This window comes from Sorghum bicolor, chromosome 6 (assembly GCF_000003195.3).
Source record: "Sorghum bicolor cultivar BTx623 chromosome 6, Sorghum_bicolor_NCBIv3, whole genome shotgun sequence".
NCBI lineage: Eukaryota > Viridiplantae > Streptophyta > Magnoliopsida > Poales > Poaceae > Sorghum > Sorghum bicolor.
Window position 1 is genome coordinate 38,185,883 of NC_012875.2, and position 15,954 is coordinate 38,201,836.

General features: G+C 44.1%; 1 protein-coding gene across 4 annotated transcripts; it reads right to left on the reverse strand.

Moving 5' to 3' along the window:
- Window positions 3,515-11,059, reverse strand: LOC8070965 (mediator of RNA polymerase II transcription subunit 30). 4 transcript variants are annotated; one of them, XM_002447661.2, is made up of 3 exons: window positions 10,588-11,059; window positions 4,409-4,486; window positions 3,515-3,868 (listed from the first exon to the last, which is right to left on the reverse strand). In XM_002447661.2, exons 1-3 carry the CDS (start codon window positions 10,927-10,929, stop codon window positions 3,770-3,772), a joined length of 519 nt encoding a protein of 172 aa, XP_002447706.1. In that variant the 5' UTR covers window positions 10,930-11,059; the 3' UTR covers window positions 3,515-3,769. The 4 variants fall into 4 exon arrangements, with proteins under 4 accessions (XP_002447706.1, XP_021319100.1, XP_021319101.1 ...); XM_021463425.1 differs by lacking the exon at window positions 10,588-11,059 and adding an exon at window positions 9,550-10,566; XM_021463426.1 differs by lacking the exon at window positions 10,588-11,059 and adding an exon at window positions 5,262-5,691.

Below are 15,954 nucleotides of genomic sequence, written 5' to 3' on the forward strand. Positions count from 1 at the left end.
CGGTTCAAATCTGAATCGGCAGTTGTGAGCTGAAGTTTGACGGTGGCTCCTGAAACCTGCAGCTGATGAAATAGTTTGCAGGTTTCTTGACATGCTCAGCGGCCTTGTGGACAGCCCGCTGCTTGCACACACGCACTGTGCTGGTATACCAATACAGCCGGGGGGAGGGGGGGGGGGGGGGGGTACTTTTTGCTAAAACGTCAACATGTTGTGCTAAATTATCAGTTGGGGTGGAGGGGCAGTTCAATCCATCTTGTACTAATTCACTTGAAACTCCCAACGAAAAAATTTGGTTGCCCAGCTGTGGCATGCCAACCGATCAGGGAATGCTAGCATTGGCAATGGTGGTAGGAAAGAAAAAACATTTTACTAAATACTGTCTTCTGACAGTAAGTTTTCAGTTTTCACGATACAAATGCTAGTACCCAATGGTACAGCAATGCAGCTGCAGGCAATTTTGGCCAAAGCGAAGCGATTGGTCTCCACTCTCTCCAGTAGCAAAACTTGAGCAGAGCCTTTTTGTCTTGGCTCTGGCAAAAGCCCAACTCAACTCGTAAAGAAATCCTGAACCATGGAGTTCTTACCATCAGTATGCCATATTTTGTTGTGCTAAATCATTGTGCTGAGCTGAACAACCATGTCGTTGATTCTTTGTTAACTGTCATGTTGCTGAAATAATGCTTGTTGCCTTTTTCCTTTTTTGTTGCTATGGCAGATGTCTAGGTCTGGAAAAAGACTCCGTCGACAAGAAGGATGAATCTGATGATGATGACCTCTTCATCATTGATGGTCTTCTTGAGGGCTCCAGGAGGAACAAGCGCAAGAAAAAGTTTCGTGAACAAGCGCAAGGAATGGACTGAACATTAAGATTAATTCATAGCTCTACGTAGTTAGTGATTTACTATGCATGTAATCTCTAGTTCAGATGTGTAGTTCTCTGAATATAATCCCTAGTTAGTGATTTACTATGCACATTTTATTTCAAACCATGTTGTTGAAATACTATGCTGTTACCATTACAATTATTGAAATACTATGTTGTTACCTTGGATGGTTCTCTGCAGTGGTTTGTGTGACTAAGATTCAGGTTTTTTCTTTTATTCTGAGGTTCTTTCCCAGGGGCTTATATTTGCAATCAGAATGCAATTTATTAATGATCAGAGTGCTCATATCCATTTCCTGAAAAATGCATGCATACCTGATGCTTCTGCAGATAGCACCTTATGTTGCTTGCATACCTGAGTGTAACTCGGGGTCTGCTCTTGTTACTGCTTTCATGTACTGTGTCACTCCACTACTATGTAAGAATAGCAGTACCTTCACTAGTATCTCTGTCAAACAAAGGAAGTGCACCATATAATCTATAGTTTGATTACTCTACCTGTGCCTTGCATTAATCTTAATGTTCAGTCCATTCCTGTCAGTTTTTCTCTTTATTTTGAGCAAGACTTATCTTTTCCTGCATTTGCATTCATATGACCTTACCAGTGTACTGAAACTGAAAGTATATTGATATGGTATATGTCACTGAACTGAAAGATTGAACTCGGCTGCAGTCAATACTCTGCCTGCTGTTAAACTGCTCTAGTTTTATCAAGAATGTCAGTAACAGTAGATTTAATTTCCTCAATAGAAACAACCACACCTGCACGCACAACATTGTGGTAGTTATAAGATGGCCAAGTGATATGGACTCAGGATAAACTAAAAAGGGAGATCATCACTCGCGAGGATCAGAAGCTGATCAGTAAACAGGTTCAAGCAAATGGGCAAGCTGTTGCCAGTCTTACAATCAGGCAAATGGAGCCTGAGGCTCAGTTTGATAAGTATGAAACATCATCAAGCTTATCTGTAGAGGATCAGCACTTTGACAATGTCTTTGCAGAAAAGAAACCAGAACCCAAGCCAGAGCCTTCCAGGAAGCGCTTTCACAAACATGATTCTGAAATCTTCCACATCACACCATTCCCAAGATGAAGTTCCCAGGCTTTGATGGAAGTAACACCTGAGATTAAGTGCAGTTTCTGCAGTTTCAAACTTTCAGCATCAGAGATTAAGTGTAGTTTCTGCTCAGCGCTAGAAACACCTGATAGCACAGAAAAGCTATTGAAATCTGCACAAACCACATGAAAACCTATACAAACCATTTCCTGGAAGGACTGTTCAGATAACTGAGCTAGTTAAGTTTCTACACTTCACTGAACTGAAAATAAAGCATCACTGAACTGAACTGAAAGAATCTCTTTTCATTACAACTGAGAAATACAACTGGTTTTCTTCCACAATGGGGTAGTCTCATAGCTTTTAGTATCCAACAAAGCTTTTTAAAGAAAATAATAAAGACACTATCAAGTACAGATAACTAGAAATGGCAACTTGCACAAAGCCAAAGACTGAGTACTGATAAATAAAGACACTATCAACTTCACTGAACAAAGACATACTACATACTACAGTACAGAAATTGTACTACAAGGAACAGTTAGTAAAAATTATTGATTGGCAGGAGTCAATCCACAGAAATTGGGTCATGCACATACAGATAAACAAGGAACAGCCGCAGGAAGAAACAGGGCCAGAAACACCCAAAGAATTCAGGATTCATTTCCAGCAACGAAACAAGAATTCACAGTCCAAAAAGGGCAGAAACTGATGATACATACCTGTGGTTTGCCCGGCACGACGGCGACGCAGTCCTTACAGCCCTGCAGCTTCTCGTTGCCGATGAGCGGGCGCACGTGGACCGCAGGGAGAGGGAGGCCGCGTCGGGGCGCGGTGGCGCCGGGGCGTCGGGGGAGAGGGAGGCCGCGTCGGGCGCGGTGGCCGCGGCCGGCGTCGGGGGAGAGGGAGGCCGCGTCGGGGCGCGGTGGCCGCGGCCGGCGGTGGCGTCGGGGGAGAGGGAGGCCGCGTCGGGGCGCGGTGGCCGCGGCCGGCGGTGGCGTCGGGGAGAGGGAGGCCGCGTCGGGTCCTATTCTTGACGGCCTTCAACTAGAATTTGAGAGCTCTCGTAGAATGAGAGCCTAAATAGGAGGCCCATTGAAGTTCTCAAACTCCTAAATGGGGGCCTGTTTAGGAGGCCCATTGGAGTTGCGACCGTACAGCCTCTAACTGTGCATGGACCGGTTCATCCTAGATGACCTGACCACATGGGGCCCACCTGTACAAATGTTTGGTTGCTTCATCCTGTAAGACCACATGGGGCCCACCTGTACCAAAATGTTTGGTTGCTGAACTGCACAGATCCATCCAGAACCGGACTATCCAGATGCACGGAATATTCTCGACAGATGCTGTACAGTCCCGTGCGCTTAGAAACACCGAACAACACCGTCCAAGCGGAAGTACGCTGAAAATGATTTTTTATATATGAATGTACAAAACCTAAGAAACTGAGTGGACTCTTTTGTTGTACATGTACTGTAGCTTTCGTTATGTGGATTAGACCTATATTGTACGATCAAATGTGATTGCACGAAGTACCTATTAATATAATGTAGATCAGTTGCGACTTGTCTTGCTTAATTTAATTTTATTATTATCAATTGTTGTTGCATTTATATGTCATACATGTATGCTTGGATGATCCATACAAGCAACCAAACCTGATATTGTACTAATTCATACTGTTCCATGCAGCCATCCAAACAAAAAACACAGGTAACCAAGCAATCATCTCATACATAATTGTTTCATCCATTATCCAACCATCCCGAATAATTCATCCCATCCACCTCCATGCACCCAAGCAAACACTGCCTAACTTGGCACTTCACACTGAGCAAGGGCTCTGCCACATTGCTACGTCAGTTATTAGGTCACGGAGCTGATCCATGAGGAGCTTTACTTGCTTGTTTTTGCTTTCAATTTCCTGCATTAGGTCTCAATGTTAGAAAGGTATGAATTGTCTGTCAAATGTGTTAAATTAGCGTGATAAAAAAAGTGTATATCAGAAGTTGACAAAAATCATGTTTCTTTTGATTTCTAAATACAGCAGATGCTACCATAGATGAAATCCAAAACTAAATTGATAGCGACACATGGGATTGTACTCTTCGAACCCCAACAAAGGTTGAAAAAATACTGGAAGTTTTTGGGAACGAGAGATGCAATACAGAACCTGAAAAAAGACGTACTTGTGCATTAAACAGAAAATAAATCATGCAGATGGTGCAAAATGCTCTAACTCATATTTTTACACCTCCATGCAGACAAGGACAGAAAAACAGTAGTTCCTTACTCTGTACTTAACTACTTATGAATAGACATATAAGGACTTGCTGCCTGAAGCTAACAGGAAGCCATGGCTTGGCTTGCAAATGGGCAAATATGATTCACACAGCTGTCCAAACTTTGAGAGTAATATAAAGTAGAATAGATTAAACTAACTAGAGAATTTACAGGCTAGTACCTTTCTCAAAGCAGAAGCATGCTCTTCCAATCTCTCAATTTCAGCATGGTCAGCTTCAGATTCTGTTGATCCAGTGTCCTGACAAAGTGTGCATGCATGATCTTAGAGAAGTCATATGTGGGAGGGATAAGAAGCCTGGATCAATTTCAACTAGCATTCGCAAACCAATTTTATTTTGAACAGTGAGAAAAAAATCAGGCTTGACCCAATTACAACAATGATGGGATAATATTAACCTTCTTTCATTCAAGGTAAGGTAAACAGTCTTCTACATACAATGTGAAAAGCAAGTTCTGGTAAATAAAACCAATGTTTGTTGCTATTTAGATTTGTCCTTAATAATTACTCCCTTAATCCAATTTCTTAGGCATCTTTCGCTTCTCCTTTTGTCCATAAGCCATAGTAGGAATATAGTTCTCCCCAGGAACGTTTTTAAATTTTGGTCAATAGTGCGGGAATAGTCAAATCCTAGGTCACCAATAAGGCAACAATGTTCTTTTTAGCAAGGCAAGATTGTTTTCTCAAAAGTAATGTGCAGCATAGCACCACATACTTCATCTTTATAATTGTGCCACCAAATATGGACCTATCTATGGAAATAAAAAATTGTCAGCTTTGGAAATGAAAATTTGTTAGCTCCCTCCATACGGCCACTATGTCACTACAGGAGTTGGAGTTGTTACCGTTGCAAATATCTCAAATCAGTCTCGTAATAAGAATTTGCTTTGGTGCCCCTACATGGCAATGCCCTGATTTTTTTTACAGCATAAGTGCCATCTTTCATCACAGAAGAATGCACCTAAAACAATTTTCCGCATAAGCGCCAGGAGCACAAGGTGCATCAAGATCTCACCTGAGCACAGGACGACAAAGAAGAGATGGAGGCCCGCAGCGCCGCCACAGCTGACATGTAGCGGTGCCTCGCCTCGTCGAATGACCCACCGAGGCCAGGCACGTCCCCTGCGTCAGCGGCGTTGGAATCCGCAGAGTGTGGCGGTGGCGGCGGCGGCGGAGTAGCAGAGTGCCCGTGCTGGGAGCTAGCGGCAGCGGCAGTGGCCGAGACGGCGGAGGACCAGAGGCCAGCGTTGCAGAGCTCATCGTTCAAGGAGACGAGGATCTGGAACGCGGCTGCCATGGTCTCCTCCAGGTGCCGCTGCCCCTCCACCGCCATCTCCTGCCGCCGCCGTGCCGCCTCGGAGACCATTGGGTGCACTCGCCAGAACCCTAGCTCGCCGCTACTGCAGATCTACCGCTCCTCTCAGCTGAGTCGTAGCACCGGAGAACCCCCCCCCCCCCCCCCCCCCTCTTTCCGGGCCACTCCACAGGCTCCACATCAAGCAGCCTAACTTCGCTATGGGCGTGATGGGCCGGGCCACCCTTGCATGATGCCAGAGTGCTTTCCGAGCCTAGTATCGGCCGACACATTTCGCTGAAGCCCATGTACTCTCTTCCTGGACGGACCAGATCCAGCTGTTACTATGCAAAGTCCGGTTACATACAAACTTATAAAGTAGTTTGACTTAGGATTTTTTTATTTTTTAAAAAATATTTAAACAACCTACCCTAAATTTATTTTTGTATCTAACCCTTTTGGCTGTCTTAGTTCATGTGATGCGACAAAACACATGCATTAGCATGGTAATAGGAACCACAACTCTCCTTTAGGAGAAATGTTTCTGAGCGCCTCATGCTTATGTGGGAAGAGTTAAGTTCGGTGGATGAGGATCAGCTTGTGTGGAGTATAACTCCTTTGGAAAGTATTTGGTTCAGTCGATTTATGCGGTCATTAACCATAGAGGGCTGGTTCCTATTTACGTTCAGGCAGTTTTGTGGTTGATGTCCAACAATAGATTGTTGACTAGGGACAATTTGCCGAAGAGGAGACAAGTTAATGATGCTTCTTGCCTTTTCTGTACGGAAGGAGAATCAATTACTCATATTTTTTCAGTGTTGTGTGGCGGTGAATGTTTGGGATTTTATCTCTGCCTATTTCTCTAGGACAGTTGGTTCTGATTTTGAATCTGTGGCTGCTTTATGGTTATCAAATAAAAAATTCACAGTTTGTAATATTGTTTCTTCAGCAGTGCTTTGGGTGCTATGGAAATTATGTAATTTGTTATGCTTTCAGGGAGTACCATGGATGGGGATGAAGAAGGTGTTCGCGCAGCTGGGCAGGATGCTCAGGGGCTGGTTGCCGATGTTCAAGTCGGAGGTCCAGGAAGAGTTGGAGCAGTTTATTATGATGGTGGAAGTTGAGGCAAGCTCAGCGCCCAGGATCAAATGGAGAACGGATTCATCAGGATTGGTTCAATCTACTGCTCGGCGTTTGGAGGACTCAGGCAATGTGATGATGTTTGCATGTAATAGGCCCTAGTTTCTCCCTGTGCTCTTCGGTGGTAATCGTTCTGGAGTTTGTTTCTGTTGTGCCGTATGGCTTTTTGGCGTGTTGGAGCGCTGGCCTGTTCTAGCGCTTTTACTGAACTTGGATGCTGTCACTTTATGGTAATAAAGCGGGGGAAACCTTTTATTCAAAAAATGGGGCGCAATCCTACCGTGCGAGAAGGGACCATGCAGCCACTCCCTTATGCCGTGCTAGAGGGATTGGTGTGGCATAGCGGCCACCAGCCTCCATGATCTATTTTCTCCCCTTTAAATAAAATTAGTTATTAGACTTCAAATTCTGTTTACCAGAATGTCTAGAAATGTGGAGCTTAAAGTAGAAAGGATTTTTTAGATGGAAAAACTATGAAGTCATAGTTTTAGATAGTAGAAACCTAATTCGTTAAAATTCCGTCCAGTAAAACAGAAGAACTATAAATTTCTAAAATTATAGATAGGAATATCTAAAACTCAACATGTGCGCTATATTAAGTGTAAGTGTTCTATTTTAGTGACACACACAAGGGTAGCTGGGTAAGTGCTACAAATTTTGAAATATACAATTTCAAAATAGGTTATATGCTATTGATAAGACGAGTCTCTTAGCTTTGAAAATTTCAGTAATGGTTTTCACTCTTCAAACCACTACATAGATAGAAGCGCTACCCAACTTCAATAAAAAACTAACAGAGATGGCAAATAAGAAATATATATTCCATTTTGATAACATGCATATTATATACCTTTACAAAATATTTGATTCCCAAATAGACTCACTATTGAGAAATCAGTGCCCAACCTAGACTCCAATTTCTTCTGATGTTAGTTAGAACTGTACATGCACATTATGAAATTGCAATTGAGAAACAATAACAAAGATAAGTATTTTAATAGACCTTGCGAGAAGAACTTAGTTAGGTATGGCTTAAAACATGCTCAAAAGCATTGCATGAGATACATTTGATGCCTCAGTGCATGAGGATCAAAAAAGGGGGATGCAGGCTTATCCACGAAGCTGCAAATAGGCTATTTTTTATGCATGTTTGGTTCCATGTGACTAAAGTTTGGCCCATGTCACATCGGATGTTTAGATACTAATTAGGAGTATTAAATATAGACTAATTACAAAAACTAATTACATAAATGAAGACTAATTCAAGAGATGAATCTATTAAACCTAATTAGTCCATGATTAGCGAATGTAATGCTACAGTAAACACATGCTAATCATGGATTAATTAGGTTTAACAAATTCGTCTCGTGATTTAGTCGTGGTTTATACAATTAGTTTTATAATTTACCACATATTTAGTCCTCCTAATTGGCATCCAAACATTCAATGTGACAGGGACTAAACTGGATCCAAACACTTTGCCTTTCACCCCGAATGGTTACCTTCAAAAACTAATGACATGACAGAGGCAAAAAAAAAGGAACCTAGGTACAAATAGGCAAGGAAAAAAATTGATGTCAACAAAGAAGGAATCTAATAGAACTCCAGGGCCAAATAAGGAATTCTCTCTTATAGAATGCACATCACCTTTGAAGCTGCCTTCAACAAAAATGCTATGTGCTCCTATTCTCTTTCCAAACTGAAATATGATGTCACCCTAACTGAACACAGGAAAGAAACACAAGTAGCACGAAAAATTGATAAGAAATACGATAATCAATGACTACTGCACTGGCACATGGGTTGGTTGTCGTCACAATGCCCCATTGTTTAAGTGGTCAGGCGAGTGGCATCCAAGCCGCTAAGGTCTTGGATCAGTCTACCAAGAGATAAGAGATTGTCATGTGGGGGTGGCAGTATAACTGCAGGCCTAGAGCACGATATGCAGCCAGGGGAGCTCCCAAGGGCGTGCAACAGCCCAGGGAGGCACAGGCGGCTGTAATGAATGCAATTTAGTATGTCGGGTAAAGAGATTAGTGTTAATGAGAAATTAGAGTCATTGATGGGGAGAGAAATGAGGAGTTAGAGGGATGGGCACCAGCTAGAGGAGATAGAGGGCTCCACGCGATCACCGGCGTCCACACCAGCAACACCATGCAAATGCACCTCCGGCTGGGCGACGCCAATGTCCACGCCCTCATCGACTGGGGCTCAATGCACAACCTCATCGCCGAGAAGGTTGCCAGCCGCACCAGACTCCCTATGGTCTGCTGCAGCTCTGGGTCCGTCACGATGGCTAGTGGTGAGCGCGTGCCGTGCACAGGCATGTACAGGAGACTGAGCGCTTGTACCTCAGCTAAGCCATGGCTTATACAAAGATAGGAATTTTGGTCCATTCATTCCTAATTTGATAAGTCATGACAAAGATGGACAAATGTCATGGTAAAGCTATATTGCTTAGAGCAACACAAATTTTATCTTGAACAGTGTGCAAAAATCAGGCTTGACCAATTACGACTATGATGGGGATAATATTAACATTCTTTCCTAAGGTAAGGTAAACAGTCTTCTACATAGTCGAGGGTTTAGGGTAATCAGGGCGCTGACCCATTGCCTAGCGCCTAGTCGGGAGTACTCGGTCCTAGGCGCTCCTAGGCGTTTTCCTAGGCGTTTTGGCAATATAGCCATAAATTATATATATATATTATATATATGACTATTGACTATATATATATATTATATATATATATGACTATTGACTATATATATATGGCTGCAACTGCAACACATTTTTACTGCTACTGAACAAAGAGCAAAGAGCAAAGAGGGGAGATGAGCAGGGGAGGAGCTGGGAGGGAAGGGAGCTCACCTTGGGGACTTGGGGTGGCCGGTGGGGAAGTGTTCCAGTCGAGGACGAGCAGGGCAGCGGCGGCACGTCGGGGAAGAGCAGGGGACGAACTTGGAGGAGCAGGGGAGGAGCAGGACCGGCGGGAGGAGGAGCAGGACCAGCGGGGGGCGCCTCGGGGATGAGCAGGGGAAGAGATTGGAGGAGAGCAGGGGAAGAGATTGGAGGAGCAGGGGAAGAGATTGGAGGAGCAGGGAGGTCGCCGCGCTCCCTTCTATTCTCCCGCGCCTCCGTTTCGTGGCAGCGCGCGCCTGGCCGCGCGGGAAATTCTCCCGCTCTCCGATTTGGCGCGCTAAATTGGCCGCGCTCGTGCTCGCGCCCGCCTCCGCGCCGCCCAGCGCCGACTCCGCGCCGCCCAGCGCCTGGAAGCGCGACTATGGCCATAGTCGAGGCGACGGGCTTCGCCTAGCGCCTAATCGCGCCTAGTCGACGCCTAGTCGACGCCTAGCCGAACCTTGGTCAATAGCACCCCTGTGCATTTGGCATGCATGAATGCAGCAGACTCCTAAGTTGGGTCGGTGGGAAGAGGTTCATCAACCAATAATTTTGGCTTGACTTGACTGGTAAATGGTTCATTTCGACTGGATCCTTGGTACTGAAATCAAATGTGGGGTCAATCTTAGGTCGCCAATGATGTTCTTTTTAGCAAGGCAAGATTTGTTTTCTCAAAAGAAGTAATGTCTACCATAGCACCACATACTTCACAAGTTCACATCAATATTTCACCTTTATAATTGTGCCACCAAATACGGACCTATCTATGGAAATAAAAAATTTGTAAGCTTTGGAAATGGCCACCAAGACATTACATTACATGAGTTGGAGTTGTTACCATTGCAAATATCTCAAATCAGTCTCGTAACAAGAATTTGCTTTGGCTCCCCTACATGGCAATGCCCCGATTTTTTTTACACCATAAGTACCATCTTTCATCACAGAAGAATGCGCCTAAAACAATTTTAGGCATAAGCGCCAGGAGCACAAGGTGCATCAAGGTCTCACCTGAGCGCAGGACGACAAGGCAGAGATGGAGGCCCGCAGCGCCGCCACGGCTGACTTGTAGCGGTGCCTCGCCTCGTCGAGCGACCCGCCGGGGCCGGGCCCGCCCCCTGCGTCGGCGGCGTCGGAGTCCGCAGAGTGTGGCGGCGGCGGCGTAGTAGCAGAGTGGTGGTGCTGGGAGCCAGCGGCAGCGGCCGAGACGGAGGAGGAGGACCAGAGGCCGGCGTTGCAGAGCTCGTCGTTCATGGATACGAGGATCTGGAACGCGGCTGCGATGGTCTCCTCCAGGTGCCGCTGACCCTCCAACGCCATCTCCTGCCGCCGACGCGCCGCCTCAGAGGCCATTGAGTGCACTCGCCGGAACCCTACCTCGCCGCTGCCGCCGATCTACCGCTCCTCTCGGCTCAGTCGTAGCGCGCCGAGAAAATCCTTTTCCTTTTTTTTTAGGAAAAGAAAATCCCTTTCCGGACCAGTCCTACAGAGCAAGCAGCCAAACTTCACTACCCGTATGGGCCGGGCCACCGTCGCATGATGCCAGAGCGCTTTCCGAGCCCACTATGGGCTCTCTTCGAATAGTGAAATTTTCTCTTTCAACAGGGTCTGGTTTAGTTCCAAAATTTTTTGCAAAACGGATTCAGTAGCACTTTTATTTATATTTGATAAATATTATCCAATCATGAACTAACTAGATTTAAAATATTTATCTCGTAAATTATAGATAAATTGTGTAATTAGCTATTTCTTTCATTTATATTTAATGCTTCATGCATGTACCGTAAAATTCGATGTAATGTGGAATCTAAAAAATTTGTAAAATTTTTTAGGAACTAAACAAGGCCCAGAAAGAGAAATTTTAGTGAAAAAAAGGGTCTCCAACAACCTTTTCTCTTTCACCAAATATTGCTATTTTCTATTCCTATTTCTCGTTAGTTAAGATAGACAACGGGACTACCTCACCAAAGCCTGTAGACGATAGAGAAACCGCTCAAGGGTTAAAAGATATAGAAGACAAATTTTATTTAAGGGCTTGTTTAGTTCCCCATTTGAGCTAAAAAAATTGGGATTTTCTATTTATCATTTCGGTTATTATTTTGTCTGTTAAGGGCAGCCTTACAAATAAGATCTAAGTCGATAACTAGTTCAAATCGAGCTTAACACGAGTTCGAATGATGTAGCCGTGATAAACGAAACATAAACCATGACAATACTTACAAGCAAACCGAATGTCGAAATCAACCAATGCAGCTCGATTTGTCGAAGATCTTGTCGAGATCTACTCTTACTCCTACTCCTAAGGTTGATGGCTGGAGCCGAAAAATGTTTGTATTTGATTGTGTATATTTTTGATCAGGTTTCTAATATTTATAGCCCCGGAACCTAGTCATGTATTCTAATATTACACGACTACTCAAAAAAGGTAATCCGGACTCCAATTCCTTCTTTGTAATAAAACCCGACACGTCTTCTTGTGCCTTGCTTTGATTCGATATGCTCTGATCGACTAATTTCATCCATGCTTTTGTTTAGTCGATCCACTATCCGGTCGTTCCTACTTTCCATGGGGTGGACCCACAGACGAATCCTGTCTCACCAAAATTTGGGGTTAACACATGCTCCCCAATTTTGAGATAAATTTAGTTTTATTTCAAAATTTGCCAATTACCAACGCCAATCAAAACCAACGCGGACACATTGATGACTCCGTTTACTCCTCTATTCTTCCCTATCCATCAGTTTTAAAAAGCTAGGGTTTCCCTCCAAAGTAATTCCAGTCAAAAATTTGAAACCCACACAACCCGCAAGACTTAGACACGATTCAACAACATCCAATCGAGCTTTCAACTCGGCGACTCCTTTATTCCAATGGCGTCTATCGATAATATTCCTGAGGTATTTTTTTTCTTCCTTCGTTCTTTCTAATCTCCTTTTCCCCTTCAATATTTGCTCATGCTTTTTCCTACCTTCAGGATCTTCAGAACCAAATATTCATCCCTCTTGAGGACAACCTGCACAAGATTTTCTTAGGCTCCATGGGCGACTCAAATCCAAGCAGAGCAATTATTGCTGAAACCAATAGTCCCTTTCAAGCATTCTAATATTCACCCCAATCTCTGGGATAAGAAATCCTCCATGAGAAATTGGCCATCAATCATCCCAGGTTGGAGGGACTGGTTGATCAAGGTATCGGCTAAAAAACACATTGGGAGACTCGCAATTTAGATGAGTGCATCTCTTTGTCTCTTTCTAATATCAAGAAGAATGAACCTATGCTTAGAGCTGCTTGCTTTTTCTAGTCTAGCACATATAATGTCTTCTTCTTCAGACAAGGCCCAATGTCCCCAACCTTAGCCGATGCTCACATGCTGATAGGTCTCAACATTGCAGGGCAGATCAATCCCTTTAGTTTGCTGATAAAACCCTCCAGCAGACTCGAAAGCATGAGAACCAGAGGCTGGTCCAACTATATCACCACCTTTAGGACTGATAAGAAAACTGTGACCGATAGAGAACGTATAGCTTTCTTAAACATGTGGTTGGATAGATATGTCTTCTGTGGATAGGCCTATGCTCCAACATCTAATTACCATGCCCTGGCAGAGAAAATAGCAGTCAACTCAGAAATTCCACTTGGCAAACTTCTTCTTGGAGCCCTATACAACCTTTTGAATAGAGTTTCTCAGCATTTGATGAAAAGTGAAGTTGTTCTAACAATCATAGGTCCTTGGTGGCTGTTGCAATTATGGCTCAACTTGCACCTTTCACAAGTTGGTGGCTCTAGAGTTAACCAACTTGTCCTTCTCCTCTTTGGAATACTCAGAAGAGCAAGAAGAACAACTCTCTAGAAGTCAAAAATTTCACCGATGCATGTCATTTGGTGAGGCAGCATCGACAATTACCATTAATGGATAGACTATTGATTTCTTCAAACTCTTCTATAGAAATTCTTCAGAGGCAGCATTAGATTGGTTTGTATACCCAGATATTTCATAATTCGAGCTCCCAGCATCATTTAGGTTTCAGACCATTTATAGTAACACTGAAGAATTTAAAATTCTAAGTCATTTGGTAAGGCCAAGTCTACTACCAGTTCAAATCAGGCACGGCAGGGAAAAACCTCCAACTTCTTATGAGTTTTGAAAGCATCTAGTCCCCAAATGAGTTTTGGTGATTAATGACAATGTTGATTACTATGACTAACGTGTGTTTTGTAGAGGCAAAGTCATTTGAGTTAGGTCATGGTAATGGTGATCGATGGACTAGGACATTCATGCCGACTTAATGGTAGAAATTGTTTCGGTTTTCAAAGGATTGTTGGACATCGTCAAGACTAGACTAGGTCTAGGTGCCGTATGGTGTTGAAGGGCACTTAGAGTAGTTTAGGACTTTGTTTTTCCTTTGACCGTACTATTAAGGGGGGCATTGAGCAGGTAGCTTGACCTAGACAAGGCATTAGGTTTAGGTGTGGTGCACACTTGGTAAACCTAGCACTAGGTAGCTCTGAGAAAGTCCTTAGATCGAGAGAACCAAACTTCATTTTGGAAAGTTCACGATTCGACAAAGTTTTGGTAGAGAAAGTAGCACCGGACGCAGGCACCAAATGCAGCAGAGCCACTATTGGCCTGACTTGTGTCAGCACGTCAAAGTGCCTAGGGTTAGGCACCGGACGCACGCAGCGGACTCGTTGGGGTGCGTCCGGTCCCTTACCCAGAGAGGTCTGCAATTTGCCTCCTCACCAGACGCTATCTGAGTGGGGCACTAGACCCTGAGTTGTGCATCCGGTGCTAGGCAGTTTGCAAGTACAACTAGCCGTTAATGGGGCACCGGACGCTCTACGGAGCGCGTTCGGTGCAACATTGAGCGCGTCCGGTGCACTCATTTTTTGTGGAATTCGAGTGGCCAGCCCTTGGACTTGATGGGGAGTATTCATACTCCTCCATATCATCCATGGGAGGCCTCTTGCCTACTTGTTCAGCTGAGAAACACCTTGTGGTACAAGAGAGAAGCAAGAGCCTAGAGAGGATTGAGAATTGAGAGATTTCTTGAGTGAATCCTTCTCTAGTGAGTTCTAAGAGTTCAAGTGTGCATCCACCACTCTCTAGAGCCTTGTTTGGGTCAAATGAGAGTTCTTTGCTTGTCACTCTTGGTGATCGCTATCATCTAGACGGTTCAATGGTGATTGGAGGCACGAAGACCGCCTGGAGTTCTTGTGGGTGGCTTGTGTCAAGCTTGTAAGCGGTTTTGGGCGATTCACCATGACGGAGTGTCGAAGAATCAGCCTGTAGATAACACTTGGTCCTTGCACATACCAAGGGGGAGCAAGGCCCTTGCGCGGGTGCTCCAACAAGGACTAGTGGAGAGTGGCGACTCTCCGATACCTCGGTAAAACATCACAGCGTTCTTCTTGCTCTCATCCTTTACATTCTAGCATTTACTTTGAGTACTTTACATTCCTAGAATTGCCATGCTAGAATAGGATTGAAACTAGGTTGCAAAACTTTTATTCGGTAGCTCTCTAGAACACTCTTAGGCACAAGGGTTGAATTAGAGCTTATAGGTTGCTTAAACTTTTAGAGAAGCCCAATTCACCCCCCTTATTGGGCATCTTGATCCTTTCAATTGGTATCGGAGCCTAGTGCTCATAAATTAGGCTTCACAACTTAGAGAAAGATGTCTCTGTTGACGGTCCTTAAGTATCAAATTTAATTATCAAATAAATAAAGAAAAGGATCCAAATGAAATCAAGATCTAGACTTAGGGTTTTATCTGACAGAATTCCACGAGTTTTGGTGTTTGTCTATTTCTGCAGGGGGTTATCAGGAAATATGGAAGAAAGGCCCACATGTCGGGATTACGTAAAGATATTAACGTGCCGCGCAATTATCTTACATCTAGAAGACTCCAGAAGCCACGAGACCGAAGCGGAGGCGAAACGGGGCCAGAGGCAGGGCGCCCGCCCCCTCCCTGAGTCCAATCAGGACTCTGCTTCGTGGGAGATCTCCACCGACCTAAAGGATGAATCTAAACCATACAATCTATGTCGGTTTGATCCAATGGCCCATATTCACTTGGAGGGACTATAAAACCAGACCCCCTGGCCCCTAGAGGAGAGAGCCTCTCAACCCTAATTCATTGTTCCATCAAGGGAGAAGAAGCCTCTGATCAAGATTAGAGCCACCACATCAATTAGACATCTAGATTAGCATAGCTACATAGGATTAGAACTAGAAGGAGTCAATCTTCGATTGGTTTCCGGATCTGTCAAGAGGATTCTTGGTAATTCTCTAATTGTGCTTCTAATTACTTTCTAATTATCTTTGTTCTTCAATATTATGAATATGACTTTGTTCTACTTCAATATATTGTTTATGA

Bases quoted from the DNA above. Each gene is read 5' to 3' on its own strand.
- LOC8070965 (XM_021463425.1), bottom strand. From the start codon at position 9,969: ATGGCCATAGTCGCGCTTCCAGGCGCTGGGCGGCGCGGAGTCGGCGCT. The intron at 4,487-9,549 runs GTGAGCTCCCTT...ACACTTTGTCAG, and splicing joins GGCCACCCCAAGTCCCCAAG to GACACTGGATCAACAGAATC. The intron at 3,869-4,408 runs GTACTAGCCTGT...GACCTAATGCAG, and splicing joins ATGCTTCTGCTTTGAGAAAG to GAAATTGAAAGCAAAAACAA.